The 24,425-nt window shown below is 40.7% G+C and overlaps 1 protein-coding gene across 3 annotated transcripts in view; it reads right to left on the bottom strand.

The window, feature by feature from the left end:
• COL19A1 (collagen type XIX alpha 1 chain) overlaps positions 1-24,425 on the bottom strand; it is a 1,371,841-nt gene that overhangs the window by 377,238 nt on the left and 970,178 nt on the right. For all 3 annotated transcript variants that reach the window (XM_073626739.1, XM_073626741.1, XM_073626740.1), the window contains exons 26-27: positions 11,633-11,722; positions 461-505 (exon numbers count right to left, since the gene is read on the bottom strand). In XM_073626739.1, the coding sequence (XP_073482840.1) occupies positions 461-505; positions 11,633-11,722 (135 nt within the window). The remainder of the gene's footprint in view (positions 1-460; positions 506-11,632; positions 11,723-24,425) is intronic.

The following is a 24,425-nucleotide window of genomic DNA, read 5'->3' as shown; positions in this document are numbered from 1 at the left end:
TACTGAATGGAGCGCAACTTGTCAGGTGGCTAAATTGCCCGACAGGTTGCCCCAGTGTGAACCGAGCTTAACTGTCTTTAAAACACCTTTGCTGCTAGATGATAGTTTGAGGGACTGTTGTTAGAAAATAAGCCTTTGTGTACAAGTACACTGTTCCCAATCTAACACCCTTCACCATAGCAACTTACCAGCATTCCTCAGGTATAGTGGGTCTCCCAGGTTGACAGACCCATTTATAAAGCCACTACCAAACATCAATATAATGTCTCCACTGTGCTAGGCTATTATTATAGTATTCCTTTTTTTTTTTTTTTTTTTTTATATGTTAGTGATATAAATTGAAAAAGCTGTTTTTAATGTAAATGAACACAGATGTCACTGGGAATGTGATCATTAGAGCATAAACTTTATAAAAAGATATTTAATTACCTTTAGCAGGTAAAAGTACAGTGTACCTTACCTTTGGACCCCTTGGACCAGGAGCACCCAAATCTCCAGCTGGTCCCTAAAATTGGTAGAGATGAAGAATAGTAAAAGAAAACAAATATAAAAGAAATAATACAAATACTGTGCAATGTATAAGGACAATTTGGCATGTCTTTTTTAGTATGATATATACAGTATGTTTTAACCTACTGCAATTAACGCTTTCCTAAAAACTGTGTGAGTTTATCTGCTACACACTCTGCTCAATTCCAAAAAGCCAACAGTGCAGGATAAGGATCTTTATGTTAGTTAAAAAGTGACAGTAAAGCCGCTTACACACGAGCGGAATGTCCGACAGAAAAAGTCCGACAGAAGCTTTTCATCGTATATTCCGATCGCGTGTGTGCCTCATCAGACTTTTTTTTCGAAAGTTTTGACGGACCTAGAAATAGAACATGTTCTAAATATTTCTGACGGAACCAATTCCTATTCGGGAAAACTGCTCGTCTGTATGCTGGATGGACCAAAAACAACGCATGCTCTGAAGCAAGTACGAGACGGAAGCTATTGGCTACTGGCTATTGAACTTCCTTTTTCTAGTCCCGTCATACGTGCTGTACGTCACCGCGTTCTAGATGGTCGGACTTTGGTTTGACCATGTGTAGGCAAGACCACTTGAATGGAGTTCCGTCAGAGAAATCTTCGGAGTTTATTCTAACAGCAAAACCGGTCGTGTGTACAGGGCATTATTTTCATTTCAATGAGATTTGCAAATTACAGTAACATGGCGAAAAAAATGTTTTTTTTTGTTATCCCTGAACTAAAGCCTATAGACTATTTACAAATCTTATTTGCCTGACACTTTGTGAATTCACAGTCACACCTCTTTTTAGATAAGCCCTTTAATTTGAACCACAGGCTGGTTCAAATCTTTGATGTGGCAACTCATGTATACATGGAGGCTGATTTATGAAAGTGTTTGAGAATGTTCACACAATGCATTGAGATTTACTTCAGTTATCAAATCATGTAAAAAGAAAGTCTGAGTTTGCTTATTTCAGCTGCAAAGGATTTTGTAATTGAAACAAATTTTCACACAATTTATTATGTGGACATCCTCAATTTTTTTTGTAAATCATACTAATTGTGTTATAGTGCATATAGTGCATATGCCACCCCCATCAAATCATCCCTCGCAGCTATTACCTTTTGTACCATCACCCCCTCCCTTTAGAATGTAAGCTCTACAAGCAGGGCCTTTCTGTATTGAACTGTACTGTAATTGTGTTGTCCCCCCTCTACATTGTAAAGCGATGTGTAAACTGTTGGCGCTATATAAATCGTGTATAATAATAATTATATATGTTAACTTCATCAGGTGCAATATTATGGAGGGTTCAGTATTATTTAGCAACTGTGGATCAGTAACTTAGTACCTTCCTTGTCCTGTGCTATATGTTCTCACTTTAAAGATAACCATGTTGATTAATGGATATACATTTTACATAGTTATTAAGGTTGAATAAAGACTTGGGTCTATCCAGTTTAGTGTGTGTGTGTGTGTGTGTGTGTGTGTGTGTGTGTGCGCACATGTGCATGTCACTATGAATTCCCATATGCCTGTTCTTACTGAGAAACACATCTACCAGTTTTTTTTTAAGCTATCTATGCTCTCTGCTGATACCACTAACTGTGGAAGAGAGTCCCACATCTTTACCATTTCAACAAAGAACACCTTATGCAGGTTAAAATTAAACTACTTCTCATCAAAGACCATTGTGTGTCTCTTAAGACACCTTAGATTAACCGGTTCCCGACTGCCGTGCCAATGTACATCGGCAGAATGGCACTGGTGGGCAAATGGGCGTACCTGTATGTCCTGCCCTCCCCATGGGCGGGGGATGCAATCGCGCCCCCCCCGGTACCCACGGCGGTCAGGTTCGTTATGGGAGAGATCAGTCCCCAGGGCCAGACCAATGATTTATGGTCTGGACCTGGTGATCGCTCCTAACGAATGAAAAGCTTCCCCTGCCTGTGTAAGTGTAAACACAGACAGGAGGAAGTGATATCATCTCTCCTCGTGGGGTCTTGTCGATTCCAGTGAGAGAGAGGACATCTAACTGTGAGTTGCACCAACAGTACACTAAGGCCAGTACACATAGGTACACTTGCCCCCCCCCGGATCACCCCTGATCGCCCCCCCAGTTAACCCTTTCACTCCCTGTCACTGTGTCACCAATTGCAGTTTTAAGATTTTTCACTGATCACTGCATTGGTGTCATTTGTGACTGAAATAAGTGTTAGGACAGTTAGTAGTAGCCCCCGTTAGGTCTAGGTTACCCCCCCTAAGCCCACCTAGTTTTAACCCCTTGATCACCTCCCAGTTAACCCTTTCATCCCCTGTCACCAGTGTCACTAATCGATCATCGTATTTGTGTCACTGGTGATGCTAGTTAGCCAGCTAGTTTCACCGTCAGGTTTTTATAGCCTCAGGTACCCCCATATATCACCTAATAAAGGTTTTAACCCCTGACCCTTTCACCCCCTGTCACCAGTGATCACTGTATAAGTGTCATGGGTGACGCAGGTTTATTTTTTATAGCGTCAGGGCACCTGCCGTATTTTACCTAAATAAAGGTTTAACCCCCTGATCACCCTGTGGTTGTTATAAGTTAGGTTTTAGCGTCAGTCAGGGTCTGTGTCACCCCAGGCAGCACCAGATTAGTGCCAGTAGCACTAACACCCATGTACACACTATACACCTCCCTTAGTGGTATAGTGTCTGAACGGATCAATATCTGATCTGATCAGATCTATACTAGCGTCCCCAGCAGTTTAGGGTTCCCAAAAACGCAGTGTTAGTGGAATCATCCCAGATACCTGCTAGCACCTGCGTTTAGCCCCTCTGCCCAGCCCAGCCCACCCAAGTGCAGTATTAATCGATCACTTACAAAACACAACACACATAACTACAGCATTCGCAGAGTCAGGCCTGATCCCTGCGAATGCTAACAGTTTTTTTGGTAGTGTTTGAATCAGTCACTGACAGTCAGGAGCTTTTTTTTACCTCTGAGTCTCACTAGTGTACCAGTAAATTTAGAGACCAAAATATCAAATTGAAGGTACACTAGTGAAGAGGCCTACAAGTTTCTGAGCATGACAGATAGTGAAGAGGAAGTCACTCATCTGTCAGATTCAGGCTCAGAATACGATCCTGTAGACAGCAGTGGCACCCTGACAGATAGCTCTGACGATGGAGTCAGGCATACCAGACCCCGTTCTTCTGCTGTTGTTGACGTGCAAGAACCGCAGGGCTCTCGTATGGAGCAGAGAGCAAGTACTAGTGCTGCTCATCCTTCTGGTGAACTGGCAAGCACCAGCGGCCTAGTACACCCTGGTCGTAGTCAAACCAGCACTGCAGTAACATTCTCTATTCTCTTTCTATTGTTCTGCTCTTTTTTATTGTATTCTACAATGCAATGTTTTATTGTTACTATGTTTTATCATGTTTGCTTTTCAGGTATGTAATTCTTTTATACTTTACTGTTTACTTTGTTTTATTGTTAACCATTTTTTTGTTTTCAGGTACGCCATTCAGCTGCAGCGAGGTTTATTTATCTTGACAGCAACAGCATTTGCTCCCACGATATGTAAAGCCGTGACTCCAGCACTGTCAGAGGTGATTTCACCACCACAGTTAAAAAAAAAGAGCATATATGCTGAAGCATTGGGGCAGGGGCGGAGGAGCGATTTGCTCCTAACATTAGGGGTGGATTGCCCCCATGCTTCGGCATTTATTTTTTAGGCACAGATTGCGTTAAAAATGTTTTTTTTACTATGTTTTATTGTATTTGCTTTGCAGGTATGGTAAGTCTTACTGTTATACTGTAATGTTACTTTGTTTTATTGTTAACCATCATTTGCTTAGCAGGTATACCATTCAGCTGCAGCACTGATTTATCTTTACAGCAACAGCGTTTGCTCCCACGATATGTAAATCAGCGACACCAGTGCTGAAGGAGGTGATTTCACCACCACAGTTAAAAAAAAAATTATGCATAAATGCCCATCATTAGAAGTGGGTGGATGAAGGGCGGTATTCTAATGGTGGGCATACCCACGATCAGTCTCTTTTTTGAGAAAAAAATGTTCTTTTTTCATGAAAAAAGGAACATTACAATGTATGCCCAACAAGGACCAGCAACGTATGGTATGTCGCTGGATTTTGAGAATGATGCCTGCAGGTTTAGGTATTATCTTGGTATCATTCTTTTCAGCCAGCGGTCAGCTTTCATGTAAAAGCAATCCCAGTGGCTAATTAGCCTCTAGACTGCTTTTATAAGCAGTGGGAGGGAACGTTCCCCCCTCCCTCCGTCTTCCATGGTTTTCTCGGGCTCTCCTGCCCCAACAGGGAACCCAAGAATGCAGTCGGTGGTTCCACTAGCTGACCATAGAGCTGATTAGAGACCAGAATGGCTCCAATCATCTCTTTCAGGGCCTCCATAACTGTAATAGGTAGTGAGGAGTAAAATCACAATTTTACGCCTTTATAAATCCTGAAGGCGGTGATTGGTTTTCGGGGTCCTGTACGCGGTTAGACTGCCAAAAAGTTACACACATGTGGTATCCCTGTACTCAGGAGAAGAAGCAGAATGTATTTTGAGGTGCAATTCCACATATAACCATGCCATGTTTGAACAATATATCATTTAGTGACAATGTTGTGTAAAAAAAAAAAAAATTGTAATTTTCCCAAAACTTGTGGCAAAATATCAAATATTCCATGGACTCAATATGCCTCTCAACAAATAGCTTGAAGCGTCTTATTTCCAAAATGGGGTCATTTGAGGGGGTTTTGTGCTATCTTTTCATTTCATGGCCTCCGAAACTGTGATAGGTAGTGAGGAAGTGAAATCACCATTTTACGCCCTTAGAAAGCTTGAAGGCGGTGCTTGGTTTTTGGGGTCCTGTACACAGCTAGGCTCCCAAAAAGTCTAACACCTGTGGTATCCCTGTACTCAGGAGAAGCAGCAGAATGTATTTTGGGGTGTAATTTCACATATGCCCATGGCATATAGATCATTTAGTGACAACTTTGTGCACAAAAAAAATTGTCATTTTCCCACAACTTGTGGCAAAATATAAAATATTCCATGGACTCAACATGCCTATCAGCAAATAGCTTGGGGTGTCTACTTTCCAAAATTTGGGGGGGGGGGGTGCTATCTTGGCATTTTATGGCCTTCGAAACTGTGATAGGTATGAAATCAAAAATTTACACCCTTAGAAATCCTAAAGGTGGTGCTTGGTTTTCGGGGTCCTGTACGCGGCTAGGCTCCCAAAAAGTCTCACACATGAGGTATCCTCATACTCAGGAGAAGCAGCAGAATGTATTTTGGGGTGTAATTCCACATATAACCATGGCATTTGTGAGCAACATATCATTTAGTGACAACTTTTTCTAATTTTTTTTTTCATTTTTCAATTACTTGTGACAATTAATTAAAATATTCAATGGGCTCAACATGCCTCTCAGCAATTTCCTTGGGGTGTCTACTTTCTAAAATGTTTTTTGGGTACTGTATCAAATGGTTTAACAAAATCAGGGTAAACTATTTCCATGGGCATTTCTCTATCCAATCACTGCTCACTTCCTCATAGAATGTTAAAAGTTTGGTCGGACAAGAGCAGCCCTTCATAAATCCATACCAGTTCCTACTAATGACACCGATTTTAAAAATCAGGAACAATGGCTTTGCTATAACATTGCTAAGATCTTTGAGGACTGTTGGGTGTAAGCCTGGTGATTTATTAACATTAAGTTTTTTCTAATTTTTTTTTTAACATGATTTTTTGTTAGCGACAGAGGTACATTCAATAAAGTATTATTAGCATGTCTATTTTATTTGTTACATTCCTCCTTTTCTTTTAAATAAACTTTGCTTTTAAATAAACTAAAAAGAAGAATGTATTTTACACATCTGTATTCTCCCTGTCACTTGTTATCAATTCTCCCGGTACATCGCTTATAGAGGCTTATATGTTCTGCCTTACCATTTTACTATTGATATATTTGAAGAGTTTTTTTTTGTGGCAATATATATTCTCTTAATGTATTTTAGCTTCTCTGACTGTGATCTTGCAATTCTTATTGCATTCCTTTGTTGTTCTGAAATGCTGATGGTGACCCTTCTGTCTTGTATTCTTTAAAAGCAATTTTTTCCCATTTTTGTTTTTTTTTTACTCAAGAATGTAGCCACCCAGGTTTAACTTTTGTGTGTTTATATGTGTTGCCCAAATTCCACATCTGAAATCAGCTCTGTGTTGTTTGAATTAAAATATCCAACAAAGCATTATTTGCAGATTGGGTGCCCACCATTTGTTCAATAAAATTGTCCTGCAATACATTTAAGAAATGAAAGTTCCTATTTGAGTGTCCAGTTCCATCTGCCATATCAGTATCAGAATAGTTGAAGTCCCCCATAATAATAACATTCCTAAATAGGAGCTGTAACAAATGACTTGAAATTCTGTAAAAAACTGACTAAGTAGTTCACATGACTACATAATCTGCAGAGGAACCCATTTGTCAGCCTGTGTTAAAAGTGAACAGCAGGATTTGGATTTATTGTTTCTTAACCCTTTAATGCCTAAGCCTATTTCTGACATTTGTTGCTTACAAGTTAAAATCCATTATTTTTGCTAGAAAGTTACTTAGAACCCCCAAACATTATATATATAGATATAGATATATATCTATATATATCTATATCTATATCTATATATATCTATATATATATAGATATCGATATATATAGATATATATATATAGATATCTATATATATATATCTATATATATAGATATATATATAGATATCTATATATATAGATATATATATATATATACACAGTATATACATATATTAGCAGAGAATCTAGAGAAAAAAAGGGCGATCTTTGCAATATTCTATGTCACACTGTATTTGTGCAGCGGTCTTTCAAACACAATTTTTTAGGAAAAAAGACACTTTCATGAATTAAAAAAAATACTAAACAGTAAAGTCAGCCCAATTTTTTTGTATAATGTGAAAGATGATGTTACATCGAGTAAATATATACCTAACATGTCATGATTTGAAATTGCACACACTCGTGGAATCGCAACAAACTACAGTACCTAAAATTCTCCATAGGCGGCGCTTAAAAAAAAAAAATAGTTACCAGGTTAGGGTTACAGAGGAGGTCTAGTGCTAGAACTATTTCTCTTGCTCTGATGATCGTGGCGATACCTCACATGTGTGATTTGAACACCGTTTACATATGTGGGTGCGACTTACGTATGTGTTTTCTTTGCTGCTCGAGCTCACGGGGATGGGGCGCTTTAAAAGAAAAAAATTCTTATATATTTTATTTACTTTAATTTTTTTACATTGTCACTTAAAAAAAAAAGTGATCACTTTTATTGCTGTCACAAGTCCTTGTGACAGTAATAGGTGGTGACAGGTACTCTTTATGGAGCGATTGGGGGTCTATAAGACACCAGACCCCTCCTTTGCACTTAAAAGTATTCAGATCACCAAAAATGGTGATTCTGAATACTGTATTTTTTTTTTAAACCAATGCCATTGACAGCCGAGTAAACCATAAGTGACATTGTAACGTCGCTTCCGTATTTACACAAAAGAGACAGCTTCCTTCCAGTCTCACTCTATCCGGCAGATGTGCCGGATCATGGCTTGGGCCTCCCGATGGATGGGAGGCCCGGGAAGAGTGGCAGAAGGCAGTGGGAGGGGGTAGGACGTCCCCTCCTACTCCTCCGGGACAACAGCTGAGCAGCTTTTAGCCTATCCCTGAAGAGCCAACTGCCCGCTCTAAAAAACAGTACCCGGATGGTGCATGCAGCTGCATGCATCATCTCGGTATAACTCCTTAAAGCCGAGGCCGCATATGTGCGTACGGTCGTTGGGAAGGGGCTAGGGAGTATGCACAAAGACTTAGAAAGGGATAATTGTTTCATAATTTTTTTGGCTCTTCTAGATAAGAACTCGTCATAAAATACTATTTGTCACATTGCAAAGCCAATATTAATTTTGCTAGGTGGACAGCCTCTATTGCTTTTTTAAAACAACCCCTTTGTCTCATTCTCGGCCATTGCACTGATTCTTCCTCCATGAAAGAATTATGTAAAAATGCTGAAGTGACATTTATGAATAGCATTGCTGCATGGGTTAGTCTGCTATGGAAATACATTTTTGTATCAGAGCTTTAAAGACTGTGAACCTAAGTTCTCTTTATATTTGTCACAAGTAAAGAACATTCTCAAAATCCAACTTCTTATTTGATTTCTTTTGTTTTTTTTTTTTCTGTTCCACACTTTTGCTGCGTACACACAGTTGGATTTTCCGACGGAAAATGTTCCATGGGAGCTTGTTGTTGGAAATTCCGACCGTGTGTAGGCTCCATCAGATATTTTCCATCTGAATTTCCAACAAACAAAATTGAGATCTGGATCTGTTGTTGTAAATTCTGATCGTGTGTACACAATTCTGATGCACAAAGTTCCACGCATGCTCGGAATCAAGCAGAAGAGCCGCACTGGCTATTGAACTTCATTTTTCTCGGCTCTTCATACTTGTTGCACGTCACTGTTCTTGGAGATCAGAATTTCCGACAAGATTTGTGTGACCGCGTGTATGCAAGACAAGTTTGAGCCAACATGTGCGATCGTGTGTACGCGGCATTAGAATACACGCTCCCTTGCAGAAAGTTAAAACACTGCTCATAGGCAGGTGCACAAACCTTTAACCAACACCCCAAAAGGGGATTTATCACGAGATAAACACTGGTTTGGCCTCATCTTGAATATGAAGTTCAGCTTTGGTCTCCAATCCTCAGGAATGAGGATCAATTACACAGATTACAGTTATTTACTCTAGAATAAGTGTTTAAGAGGGATATGATTACATTGTACAAATATATCAAAGGTGACTTCAGTAATTGTAATAAAATATTTATTCTATGGCCACCGAAGAGCACTTGTCACGATTTGAGATTAGCGGAAAGGAGGTTAAACTTTAGATTATGGAAGGGTTCTTTACTGTTAGAGCAGTAAAAATGTAGAACTTCCTCCCCCAAGGAGTGGTACTAGCTGAGAGTGTTGGCAACTTCAAAAAACTTTTAGATGTCTTCCTCAGGATACAGAATTCACAGGGCTTTGAGAATCGTTAGAGAATAAGAAAATCACACATACATACACACACATAGGGGGAAATTTACTCAAATGCACATAGAATCTGGAGGTTTTAATAAAAATTATAGAAGCAGAAAAAAAATTGATGTACTAACAAGCTGATAGTAATACTTTTGAACAGTGTCAAATATATGTTATATAGTATACATATAAGATATTCCTCCCCAGGGTAACAAAAGAGTTCCCATTGGGGTTCCTGGGGGAGTGAAACACAAGTTTATGGCTAACATATATTTGCACCTATTACGATTATAACAGCTCCTAGTTTTCTGTTATCTTGACAGCCAAGTCAAAAAATAATTGTTTGTACGACTTTGTGTAAATCGTTGTACAATGTATACATTGTTTTCTCTTGATTCTTTTGCAAAACAATAAAAATTATTGAAACAGAATCTGGAGGTTTTATTGTCAAAACCTAATTGAACAAGCTGTAGGTAGGAGCTGACTGGTAAATATGTACAGCTACACCAGATTCTGTGTGCACCGGTTTTAATCTCCCCCATAGGTTGAACTGTACGGACCTGTGCCCTTTTTTAAACTTATAAACTATCTAACTATGTAACCCCAAGAGTTTGTCATCCTCCATAGCTGGTGGATGCTTTAGTAGAGCCATGCCAGCTAAACAACACCTGCTGAGTTTTCCTCATTTGGACCCATCTGTTGGTCTGAGGCCTAATCAGTAAACATGCACTAGTTTTAATAAAAAGTCTAAGACAAGGGTAGGCAACCTTAAAGAGGTGTAGATCTATCTAAACAACATGGGAGAAATCAAAGATCACTGGGCACAGTGTCGCCCCTTCACACCTGATTTAAACCTCTAATTGCCGTACTACTGCACTGCAATTGTGTGCATTGCACGGCAATAATGAGTTTAAATCAGGTGGTGAGGAGGTCCATATTGCCTTCTCACCTACTACAGCTCTGACCTTACAAGTAGTCCCTCTGCATTGCACTCTGTTTGATGCTCTGGAATGGCATGTCAGCAAGCCCAGACTGCGATCTACCAGTCACCTGTCCATGATCTACTAGTAGATTGCGATCTACAGGTTGCTGATCCCCGGTCTAAGATATGTTAGTGTCCTCCACTCAGTAAAGTGGTGTGTACTACTTTATGGTTGACTAAATTCTTTTTTCTACTAATGTAAAAAATACATAAATTTTTGTATGTAACAATATTCACAATTGTAATACTTCATTATGTTACAATTAGGGCTCATGCACACTGCAGCTCAAAAAAAGCTGCTTTTACAGGCATTTGAGCTTTTAGTGGTCAAAATGTTTAATATGATGTGCAGCCAAAAGGACTGAGAGGCATTCTAAGCCTTTAACAGCTTATTCACCTATAGTAAAAAAGAATAGGATCTAATGCCCTGTACACACGATCGGATTTTCCGACGGAAAATGTGTGATAGGACCTTGTTGTCGGAAATTCCGACCGTGTGTGGACTCCATCACACATTTTCCATCGGAATTTCCGACACACAAAGTTTGAGAGCTTGCTATAAAATTTTCCGACAACAAAATCCATTGTCGGAAATTCCGATTGTGTGTACACAAATCCAACGCACAAAGTGCCACGCATGCTCAGAATAAATTAAGAGACGAAAGCTATTGGCTACTGCCCCGTTTATAGTTCCGACGTACGTGTTTTACGATCTGATTTTCTGACAACTTTGTGTGACCGCATGTATGCAAGACCAGTTTGAGCCAACATCCGTCGGAAAAAATCCATGGATTTTGTTGTCGGAATGTCCGATCAATGTCCGACCTTGTGTACAGGGCCTAACAGTTACATTCTAATAATGGGTTATTATTTAGGATCACCTATGCAGTATATGAATTCCTATAAATTGGAAACCCACGGCAAAGAAAGGGATGTTTGTGTAATAGCATCAATCTTAATCTAGAGATCGAAATTACATTTCATGTTATTAAAAAAGTAAACATATACTTGCCGGTTCTCCTGGTAAACCAAATCCAGGTGGTCCTGGATCTCCTTTAGGGCCAGGATGTCCATGAGGCCCCATGATTCCACCAGATTCTCCCTTTAAAACAAATAATCGCTTTGGTTATACCCTTGGGTGTGCAGTATACCGCACATAATAAGGTTGATTTACTAAAACTGGTGCAGCTTTGCATAGAAACCATTCAGCCCTTTTTTTTGTCAAAGTTTAATTGAACAAGCTGAAGTTAGAAGCTGATTGGCTGCCATGCACAGCTATATCAGATTTTTGTACGCTCTTGTGTTTGTTATTTTAGGCAACAGAACCATTGGGGAATGATTTCCAACTATGACAATTTTTTTCTGATCTAGTCAGGTCCCTGTTTCCCATTAGGCACTGTAGGGTTACGCTTATAGGTGAAAGTTGGAAAGAGGCAGCTGATCCCTTTAAAGTTATTGGTCACATATTTTTCACACCATCAGTATAAATACAGCCTTCTAATACAAGCTTATCTACACCAGTAGAACAAGAAAATGTTCTTTGTAACAGTGGTTATCCATTTGACACCTACAGCCGAGCATGTGCAGCTCAATGTATAATACTTTCATGAGTAAGCTCTGGGTGCCTGGCCTTTTGAGCTCCCTAGGTAATTGTACAGACAAGTACTTTTTATAAGGATAAAAGGGGTCTATTAGGCCTCTGATATCTCCCTTACCACTAGTAAAAACTGTTCTAAGAGTACTTTCAAGTTCATCTCCAGCAAAGGAATGTTCTCACGCTCCTCTAAACCCCCTCCCTGGCCATCTTGAATGTCTCCACAGTGGTTCCAGGTTTATGATGGAGCAAGGAGCAGTAGAACAGAAGTTTGGCATGGTTAATAGAAAACAACCCCTTTCATCTTTTCACTATACTGTCATAGCACAGTGGTGGCAGAGCATGAATTAATAATGCCCATGATTTAATTGGTAACTATGCAAAGTGGTTAAGAACAATCTTCCATCCCCCTCTCCTGCAGCTTCTTTCTTGACATCAGAGCAATCTCCACAGGATGCCCCAGCTCCAAACATTTATTGTTCTTATACATACTTCCAGACCTCAAAGGAAAGACCTGTTTTTGTAAAAAAAAAATAGCAAATATGTTATATTTACCTGCTCTGTGCAGTGGTTTTGCAAAGAGTAGCCTCAATCCTCCTCTTCTTGGGTCCCCCGCCGGGCTCCTGGCCTCTCCCACCTGCCAAGAAGGTAGAAAACCTTCAGCCTTTACAAACACTTTAGCCTACAGTTAGTAGGATGTGTCCCCTGTGCTGAGGCCTCTTATTTTAGTTGAAATACTCCTCTGTCTAGGCCCCCACCCCCAATGCTGTAATCTTCTATGGCAGTAGAGGTTAATACAACTAAGGAGCTGTAACAGAAGAGTCTGACTATGACTGCCCTTTAAGACCATCTGCTCAATTCATAGAAAACATACCACAGCTTCTTTAAATAAAACAGGGTCTAGGAGTGGAGATTGGGCAGGTAATTGATAGGTCCACCCCCTCTATTCATGTTTCCATCATAGAAGCTGTAGTACAGTACTGCTTCTATGAATGGAGTAGCTGGCTATAAAGGGTGGGTATAGTTGGGCTCCCTTGATGAGAACCCATGGCAGATCTTTAATTATATTAACTCCGCCACACTGGAAGATTATGGTGGCTAGGGTGGGCAGCATAATATAGAGGAGGATTTCAACTAAAATAAAAGGTATTATCACAACAGACACAACCTATTGATTGGCCTGGCAATTTATGTCCTTTGTGCTAATTTTTCAGTTTTTTTTCATTATTATTTTGGCGGCACTTATGCCTAAACCACTTCAGTACTGTGCTACAGCCAAATGACAGCTACAGCACTATAGTTCTGGGATGGAATCCATAAACATCCTCCCAGAACCCCGCCCCCTGAATGCTCCCTGAGGCACGCATCAGGCACGTTCTGTGACCGTTGTGTCCTTCAGACATGGCTGACAACAGATTGGGGTAAATGGCCAATACCAGTGGCCCTTTAGCTGTTTCCAATCATGGCTGATCACATGTAAACAGACTTGCCAGTTATCTGTAGTCCTTTCCTCACATGCTGTGTCTGTATGATGAAAGGAGCACTGATAGCCAGCAAGCCTGTCAGCACACTGCTTAAACTAGTAATCAGGGTATTGATCATTAGTGTCCTGATGATCAGTGCAGCCGCATCAGTGCTTATCACTGCCCATCAGTGCCCATTAGTGCCTTCTTATCAGTGCAGCCTCATCAGTGCCCATCAGTGAAGAAGAAGAAAAATGACTTATTTGCAAAATTTTATAATAGAAACTAAGAAAACCCTTTTTTTTCAAATGTTTCTGTCTTTTTTTGCTTTTTTAGCAAAATATAAAAACCCAGTGGTGACTAAATACCACCAAAAGGAAGCTCTATCTGTCTCAAAAAAAATTATAAAAATTTCCTGGGCAGGAAGGGGGTGAAAGTGCCCAATATTGAAGTAGTTAAATATATAATGCAGCCATAAATTTTGCATACCCACTAACTTGAGGGATTTACATGGTAAGTACATGTATTCTCAGTTGCTTGAATCACCAAAGAAAATTTTCACAGGCACCTTGAAACATTTATAGGAAAATGTAGGAGGTTAAAAAAAAAACCTGAGCTATATTTAGTTGCTAAAATCTTCTAAACTAAGTATGCTAGTTGCCTGGCTGTAATGCTGCTGTAATGACTTCAGAATTTCCTGGCTTACTGACCTGACAGAAACATGCTAATTAGGTGTGCTGACTTCAGCACAGGTTTCCTTTGACCTGTAAACTTGAAGTTTAAGTTATACCCTTTATTGGTTAACTCAATATTTGAAGAGCTTTGCAAGCGTATGCTACTCTATAGGTTTCTTTATGAAGTATTATGCCGTGTACACACGAGCGGACTTTTCAACAGCAAAGGTCCGACTGAACGAATCCGCCGGACAATTCGATCGTGTGTGGGCTTCATCGGACTTTTGCTGTCGAAAAATCAGACGGACTTTAGAAATAGAACATGTTTCAAATCTTTCCGATGGACTCGAGTCCGGACGAAAAATCCATTCGTCTGTATGCTAGTCACAGCTAGAACAACGACGCAAGGGCAGCTATTGGCTACTGGCTATGAACTTCCTTATTCTAGTCCTGTCGTACGTCATCACGTTCGAATCAGTCGGACTTTGGTGTGATCGTGTGTAGGTAGTCCGTTGTGTCGAAACTCTGTCGGAACTCCGTCGGGAGTCCGTAAAATAGTCCTTCGGAGTTCAGTCCGTCGAAAGTCTGCTCGTGTGTACACGGCATAACACAACACTGCGTTTGAACCATTATACAGTAATGCCGTGTACACACGACCAAACTTTCCATCAGAATAGACTCCAACGGTCTTTCCGACGGAGTTCTGACAGAGTTCCACTGAAACGGATTTGCATACACACGATCACACCAAAGTCCGATCGTTTGGAACACGATGATGTATGACGGGACTAGAAAAAGGAAGTTCAATAGCCAGTAGCCAATCGCTGCCCTTGCGTCATTTTTGGTCAGTGGAATAGCATACAGACGAGTGGTTTTCCCGATAGGAACTGATTACGTCGGAAAGATTTGAAACATGTTATATTTCTAGGTCTGTCAAAATTTTAGAAAGGAAAAGTCAGATGAAGCCCACACACGATTGGAATGTCCGACGGAATGATGCCGTCTGACCTTTTCTGCCGGAAAGTCCGGTCGTGTGTACGCGGCATTAGAGGGACATGCTCATTGGCATTGGTAGAGGTAAGAGGTAGATGCAGTCTGCACATTATTTATCGATTGCTTCTATGCAATCGATGGGAGACCCGACTATGGTCTGCTTGTTTATCTTTAAGATTTCTATGACATACAAACCCACTTTATCATATTTCAGTACTTTGCTCCATATGGTAGGGTTTTTTCAGTGCTGTGTGTTTAGGGTTTGTTGGGCTGTAACTGTAGAAAACTGTAGCTGTAGAATAAGTTTTATAGAGTTTTTGCAGTAGCGTTTTTCAGCAATTTTCAGCGTTTTTTAGCTGTTGCGGTTTTTAGCTGTTTTTAACAAAATTATACTACCACAAAAACTTATGGCTCAAAAACGCTGATATCAACCAAATAGCTGCATTTTTCAGCTTTTTCCAGAATTAGAACATTTTTACAGCTAAAAACTACACCCAAAAATGGAACGTCCGCTTTAAGAGAAGGTGACCCCCTGACATGCCACATTTGGCATGTCATTTTTTTTTGGGGGGGGGGGGGGGCGGATACCCTCTTTTCAGAGGGTTCCAGCTAACACTTCCTTCTGGCACACCCTTGGAGCCGGAAGGAAGATCACCTCTCCCCCCTCCCTCTAGGCAATCATCTGGGACAGGTCACTGGGGCGCATTCATTTAAGGCTCGCCAGTTCCTTAATGTCCTGCAGGACAATTTTATGGGTCAGATGGTAGACGCACCAACTAGAAATAAAACATTACTGGATCTACTGATTACCAACAATACAGACCTGATCACGGATGTGGAAATACGGGGCAATTTAGGTAACAGCGATCACAGGTCAATTAGTTTCAGTATAAATCACACAAATAGGAAACATGAAGGGAACACAAAGACACTGAATTTCAAAAGAGCCAACTTCCCTAAAACTACAAACCTTGCTAAAAGGCATAAATTGGGATAAAATATTAGGAACAAAGAATACAGAGGAGAGATGGGTTTGCTTTAAGAGCATATTAAATAAGAGCATTAGCCAATGTATCCCATTGGGTAATAAATTTAAAAGAGCGAACAAAAATCCTGGATGGCTTAACTCCAATGTAAAAATGCATATAAAAGCAAAGGAGAAGGCCTTCAAAAAATACAAGGTTGAGGGATCATCCTCAGCTTTCAGACTTTATAAAGAATGCAACAAGAAATGTAAGGGTGCAATTAGGACGGCTAAGATAGAACATGAAAGACACATAGCAGAGGAGAGCAAAAAAAAACCCCAAGAAATTCTTTAAGTATGTAAACAGTAAAAAAGGGAGGACAGACCATATTGGCCCCATAAAGAATGAGGAAGGACATCTGGTTACAAAGGATGGGGAGATGGCGAAGGTATTGAATTTATTCTTCTCCTCAGTCTTCACAAGTGAATCGGGGGGCTTCAGTAACCAAAACTGCAGTGTTTATCCTCATGACACAACACAGGAAGCACCTCCATGGTTAACAGAGGACAGAATTAAAATTAGACTTGAGAAACTTAACATTAATAAATCACCGGGACTAGATGGCTTGCATCCGAGGGTACTTAGGGAACTCAGTCAAGTGATTGCCAGACCGTTGTTCCTAATTTTTACAGACAGTCTATTGACTGGAATGGTACCAGCTGATTGGAGAAAAGCCAATGTAGCACCAATATTTAAAAAGGGCCCAAAATACATCCCTGGGAATTACAGACCAGTTAGCCTAACATCAATAGTATGTAAATTCTTGGAGGGGATGATAAGGGACTATATACAAGATTTTAGTAATAAGAACGATATCATTAGCAGTAATCAGCATGGATTCATGAAGAATCGTTCTTGCCAAACCAATCTATTAACCTTCTATGAGGAGGTGAGTTGCCATCTAGATAAAGGAAGGCCCATAGACGTGGTGTATCTGGATTTTGCAAAAGCATTTGACACAGTTCCCCATAAACGTTTACTGTACAAAATAAGGTCCGTTGGCACGGACCATATGGTGAGTACATGGATTGAAAACTGGCTACAAGGGCGAGTTCAGAGGGTGGTGATAAATGGGGAGTACTCAGAATGGTCAGGGGTGGGTAGTGGGGTTCCCCAGGGTTCTGTGCTGGGACCAATCCTATTTAATTTGTTTATAAATGACCTGGAGGATGGGATAAACATTTCAATCTCTGTATTTGCAGATGATACTAAGCTAAGCAGGGCAATAACTTCTCCGCAGGATGTGGAAACCTTGCAAAAAGACCTGAACAAATTAATGGGGTGGGCGACCACATGGCAAATGAGGTTCAATGTAGAAAAATGTAAAATAATGCATTTGGGTGGCAAAAATATGAATGCAATCTATACACTGGGGGGAGAACCTCTGGGGAAATCTAGGATGGAAAAGGACCCGGGGGTCCTAGTAGATGATAGGCTCAGCAATGGCATGCAATGCCAAGCTTCTGCTAATAAAGCAAACAGAATATTGGCATGCATTAAAAGGGGGATTAACGCAAGAGATAAAACGATAATTCTCCCACTCTAGCCACACCTGGAGTATGCTGTCCAGTTCTGGGCACCAGTCCTCAGGAAGGATGTACTGGAAATGGAGCGAGTACAAAGAAGGGCAACAAAGCTAATAAAGGGTCTGGAGGATCTTAGTTATGAGGAAAGGTTGCGAGCACTGAACTTATTCTCTCTGGAGAAGAGACGCTTGAGAGGGGATATGATTTCAATTTACAAATACTTTACTGGTGACCCCACAACAGGGATAAAACTTTTTCGCAGAAGAGAGTTTAATAAGACTCGTGGCCACTCATTACAATTAGAAGAAAAGAGGTTTAACCTTAAACTACGTAGAGGGTTCTTTACTGTAATGCCCCGTACACACGGTCGGATTTTCCAATGGAAAATGTCCGATCGGAGCGTGTTGTCGGAAATTCCGACCGTGTGTGGGCTCCATCGGACATTTTCCATCGGATTTTCCGACGCACAAAGTTGGACAGCAGGAGATAAAATTTTCCGACAACAAAATCCGTTGTCGGAAATTCCGATCGTGTGTACACAAATCCGACGGACAAAGTGCCACGCATGCTCAGAATAAATAAAGAGATGAAAGCTATTGGCCACTGCCCCGTTTAAAGTCCCGACGTACGTGTTTTACGTCACCGCGTTTAGAACAATCGGATTTTCCGACAACTTTGTGCGACCGTGTGTAGACAAAACAAGTTTGAGCCAACATCCGTCGGAAAAAATCCTAGGATTTTGTTGTCGGAATGTCCGAACAAAGTCCGACCGTGTGTACGCCCTATAAGAGCGGCAAGGATGTGGAATTCCCTTCCACAGGCAGTGGTCTCAGCGGGGAGCATTGATAGCTTCAAGAAACTATTAGATAATCACCTGAATGACCGCAACATACAGGGATATACAATGTAATACTGACACATAATCACACACATAGGTTGGACTTGATGGACTTGTGTCTTTTTTCAACCTCACCTACTATGTAACTAAGTCACAGGTTCCAGATGTCCACCTAGTGAACAAGAAAATTGTAAAATGCATGACCAGCTTTAGTCTGTGTACCTCTTCTCCTCTTAAATATAGCACCCATTTACAGCCCCTTCCTATAGAGTGGGGAGGGACCAATGCACTCACAGAGGCCAGCCTCCAGAGCTCAAGCAAATATAGCAAGTGTAAACTGTAACCAATTTAGTTCTCAATAATGCATATTTCATGCCCCTCAGAAATCCAGCACTCTTCAAGACCATAAACAAAAGCCAAAGGCAAAATAAAAGCAGCAAGCTGATAGTGATAGCACACCCTCTTATTGTTAATACATACTAGAAATACATTTCCCATCAGTGAGAATGTGAATATATTAACCACTTCCCGATCAGTTATACTGCAGTAGGTTGGCTCCCCTGAGCGAGCTGTTGTAGCTTTACGTCGGCTCGCTTTCAGACCGGGGGGGTGCGAGCGCCCCCTAGTGGCACCCGCAATCGCTCCACACAGAGACAGAACGGAGATCTGTCAATGTAAACAGACAGATCTCCATGCTGTCAGGGGAGAGGAGAGTGAGCAGTTGTTCATACTAAGTATGAACAACGATCGGTCTCCTCACCCAGGCAGTCTCATCCCCCCACAGTTAGAATCACTCCCTAGGACACACAGTTAACCCCTTGATTGCCCCCTACTGTTAACCCCTTCCCTGCCAGTGTCAGTTATTCAGTAATCAGTGCATTTTTATAGCACTGATCGCTGTATAAATGTCAATGGTCCCAAAAAAGTATCAAAAGTGTCCGATCTGTACCCCAAAATGTCGCAGTCCTGATAAAAATCGCAGATCACCACCATTACTAGTAAAAAAATAAAATTATAATAAAAATGCCATAAATATAGCCCCTATTTTGTAGACGCTATAACTTTTGTGTAAACCAATCAATATACCCTTATTGAGATTTTTTTTACCAAAAATATGTAGAAGTATACATATTGGCCTAAACTGAGGAAGAAATTTGTTTTTTTAAAAAAAAAAACATTGGGGATATTTATTATAGCAAAAAGTAAAAAATATTTATTTATTTTTTTTTTTTCAAAATTGTCGCTCTTTTTTTGTTTATAGTGCAAACAAACAAAAATCACAGAGGTGATCATTTACCACCAAAAGAAAGCTCTATTTGTGGTAAAAAAAGACATCAATTTTGTTTCTGTACAAAGTCGCATGCCCACCAAATTGTCAGTTAAAACGACGCAGTGCCCAATCGCAAAAAAATGGCCTGGTCATCAAGGGGGCAAATCTTCCGGGCTGAAGTGGTTAAATAGAAGAAATAACATGGTCACCAGTGTTTTAGATCCTGAATAATATACCTTAAAATAGAAGAGTTTGCCATTCTTTGAGAGCAACACTTCTCTTATTGGCCAGAATTAATAATCACATCAAACTCTGTGGGTGATCTGTGGCAGTCTCCAGTGCTCTCCAGTGGCATGGGGCGCACGCTGCTGATCACTGGAATGCAAGCTGAGCCAGGAAACCAGAAACCAAAAGTTCAGTTCTGGAAGTGCATCTGTGATCCCTTCCCCTGTTACATGAAGAATACAGATATACTCACAAGTCGTCGCCCCCCCCCACACACACACACAACATTGAAGCACAAGGACAAAGAAGTAGCAGGAAAGAGGAAACCACTGCAAGGAGGCACTCTCACAAAATAAGAAAAAATAGTACATACTGTACCACAAACAAAAAATAAATACATTTAGAAATATGTAAATTACATACAGCATGAGAGCGCTGATTATAGGGGTCAAGGATAGAAACAAAAAAGCAGTCACTTGTGCAGATGGGAGAGTACACACATTCCAACAAGTCTTCAATTGTGGGTCACAATATGTTGTTTACGGCCTGCTGTGCCTTTGTGGCCTCTTATATATGGGCCGGATGTCATGTACCACTAGGGTATGTTTTGGAAAACATAAGAGAAATATCTTGAAGAGCGATGCCAAACATTCAGTCCCCTATCATTTTCAGGAGGTACACAACAAAGACCCTGATGGGTTGAGAGTATTTGAGATCAAAGTGATCACAAGAGATGCTGATGCTACTGGGAAACACAGAAGGGTCTGCAATTGAGGAACTTTTTTGGACCCATTGTTTGGGCAGAGTTATTTTTTATAATAATTTGTTGTCTGTTTATACAGTATATGTGTGCATATGTATATAAAATCATGTATTTATCTGAATTTATACATGTGCACAATTAATTTATCCTAAATATTTTGCTACCTCTTTGTTTCTATTCTTCATTGATTTATGTACAGCATTTATTATGTACTGTTATTTCCTTTTACATGAAAGTGCACCCTTGCAGGTTTCTTCAGGCCACTTCTTCTCTGCTCTTGTGCTCTATTGATAAGGGGAACTTAGTGAGAATATTCTTCTTGGAGTGGGGAAAGAGATCACTGATGCACTTCTGGGACCAAACTTGTGGTTTCCAGTTTCCTGGCTCAGCTTGAATTCCAGTGACCGGCAGCATGCACTTCAAGTCACTGGAGAGTGCTGGAGACTGCTGCCGATCGCCCACTGAGTTTGATTTGATGATTATTTCCCAGCTAGTGAGACAGGTGTTGCTCTCCAATCATGTCAAACTCTTTATTGAGGTATTTGAGGTATATTATTCAGAATCTGAAAAACTGGTGGGCATGTTTTTTTCATCTAGTTAATATACTGTATTCTCACTTCACTGGTTACTAAATATATCACGCTTTGCACTTATGTTTACTTGAGTTCTGGGGATTGGCCTCCAAAAGTGTTGTGAATTGGTCCCTCCCCCCTATAGATGGGGTTGTAGATAGGTGCTCTATTTAAAAGGAGAGAAAGTACACAGACTAGCTTTGCTCTGAAGAAGAGTCTGATTGATGTCAGGGTGGTGTAAGTTTCATCTCCAATAAGGATGACCTTGCCACCTGGGTTTATGTACAGTGCTCACAAAAAAAAGGAAAAATTACCGTGCTAGCAAACCAAAATGTATAATGATAAAGTGAGCAGCAACTCAAAGTGAGCTACACACAAATTAAAAATAAATAGACCGCTGAGAGGTGAGACAACCCCCTGACCATATGAGAGCTCTTGGATGGTGTTGGGATCTTCCAGTCAGAAGTGAGATATATCCAAGAGCTGTCATCAGACTTCCCATCAGGTTAAAGGCACTGGCTGGGTATAAGCCACAAGCTCCAACTGCTTGTCATCTGGTAAGTGAGTCTTTTATTTGGTGGAGGTGTATTCACAGTTTGGTGTGTTCCCATGGATTCTTATGATGAACTTTCACCGGGATACTCACTTTAATAATTTCACTGTTCATTATTGGATCTCTTATGGACTTTAATTATTGAGATGAATTCACTATTTCAATATTATTTAATAGCGCAGCTTCGTTATATCTATGTACAGTGCTGTTTTCGCCTGTTGCGAGTACAGTATCTCACAAAAGTGAGTACACCCCTTACATTTTTGTAAATATTTTATTATATCTTTTCATGTGACAACACTGAAGAAATTACACTTTGCTACAATGTAAAGTAGTGAGTGTACAGCCAGTATAACAGTGTAAATTTGCTGTCTCCTCCAAATAACACACAGCCATTAATGTCTAAACTGCTGGCAACAAAAGTGAGTACACCCCTAAATGAAAATGTCCAAATTGGGCCCAATTAACCATTTTCCCTCCCCGATGTCATGTGACATGTTAGTGTTACAAGGTCTCAGGTGTGAATGGGGAGCAGGTGTGTTAAATTTGGTGTTATTGCTCTCACTCTCTTATACTTGTCACTGGAAGTTCAACATGGCACATCATGACAAATAACTCTCTGAGAATCTGAAAAAAAGAATTGTCGCTTTACATTAAGGTGGCCTAGGCTATAAGAAGATTGCCAAGACCCTGAAATTGAGCTGCTGCACGGTGTCCAGGACCATACAGTGGTTTAACAGGACAAGTTCCTCTCAGAACAGGCATCGCCATGGTTGACCAAAGAGGTTGAGTGCACATGCTCAGCATCATATCCAGAGGTTGTCTTTGGGAACTAGACGTATGAGTGGTGTCAGCATTGGTGCAGAGGTTGAAGGGGTGGGGGGGGTCCGCCTGTCAGTGCTCAAACCATATGCTGCACACTGCATCAAATTGGTCTGCATGGCTGTCGTTCTAGAAGAAAGCCTTTTCTAAAGATGATGAACAAGAAAGCCTGCAAACAGTTTGCTGAAGACAGGCAGACTAAGGACATGGCTTACTGGGAACCATGTCCTGTGTTCTGATGAGACCAAGATAAACTTATTTGGTTCAGATGGTGTCAAGCGTGTGTGGTGATAACTGGATGAGGAGTACAAAGACAAGTGTGTCTTGTTTACAGTCAAGCATGGTGGGGGGAGTGTCATGGTCTGGGGCTGCATCAGTGCTGCCAGCACTGGGGAGCTACAGTTCATTGGGGAAACTATGAATGCCAATATGTACTGTGACATAGTGAAGCAGAGCATGATCCCCTCCCATCAGAAACTGGGCCGCAGGGCAGTATTCTAACATGATAATGACCCTAAACACACCTCCAAGATGACCACTGCCTTGCTAAAGAAGGTGAGGGTAAAGGTGATGACTGGCCAAGCATGTCTCCAGACCTAAACCCTATTGAGCATCTGTGGAGCATCCTCAAATGGAAGGTGGAGGAGTGCAAGGTCTCTAACATCCACCAGCTCCGTGATGTCATCATGGAGGAGTGGAAGAGGACTCCAGTGGCAACCTGTGAAGTTCTGGTGAACTCCATGCCCGAGAGGGTTAAGGCAGTGCTGGAAAATAATGGTGGCCACACAAAATATTGACACTTTGGGCCCAATTAAGACATTTTCACTTAGGGGTGTACTCACGTTTGTTGCCAGCCATTATTGGCTGTGTGTTGAGTTATTTTGAGGGGACAGCAAATTTACACAGTTATACAAGCTGTACACTCACTACTTTACATTGTAGCAAAATGTAATTTCTTCAGTGTTGTCACATGAAAAGATATAAAAAAAAAATATTTACAAAAATGTGAGGGGTGTACTCACTTTTGTGAGATACTGTATGCACTCATTGGATTTTAGATACAATTTTGTTGGTAATGCATTAAGCCTTTGCACCCTTTTGTTTTATTATTGTGGGGGTGTAGTGCTACTGATTATATTCTGAAACCTGAGAAGGAAATAAATAGTTCCACATAAACGTTTACTGTACAAAATAAGGTCCGTTGGCATGGACCATAGGGTGAGTACATGGATTGGCTACAAGGGCGAGTTCAAAGGGTGGTGATTAATGGGGAGTACTTGGAATGGTCAGGGTGGGTAATGGGGTCCCCCAGGGTTCTGTGCTGGGACCAATCCTATTTAATTTGTTTATAAACGACCTGGAGGATGGGTAAACAGTTCAATCTCTGTATTTGTGGACGATACTAAGCTAGGTAGGGCAATAACTTCTCCGCAGGATGTGGAAACCTTGAAAAAAGATCTGAACAAATTAATGGGGTGGGCAACTAC

Source organism: Aquarana catesbeiana, linkage group LG04 (genome assembly GCF_042186555.1).
Source record: "Aquarana catesbeiana isolate 2022-GZ linkage group LG04, ASM4218655v1, whole genome shotgun sequence".
Lineage (NCBI taxonomy): Eukaryota > Metazoa > Chordata > Amphibia > Anura > Ranidae > Aquarana > Aquarana catesbeiana.
Note: the sequence above shows the minus strand (reverse complement) of the source record. Positions and strands in the feature narration are given on the sequence as shown.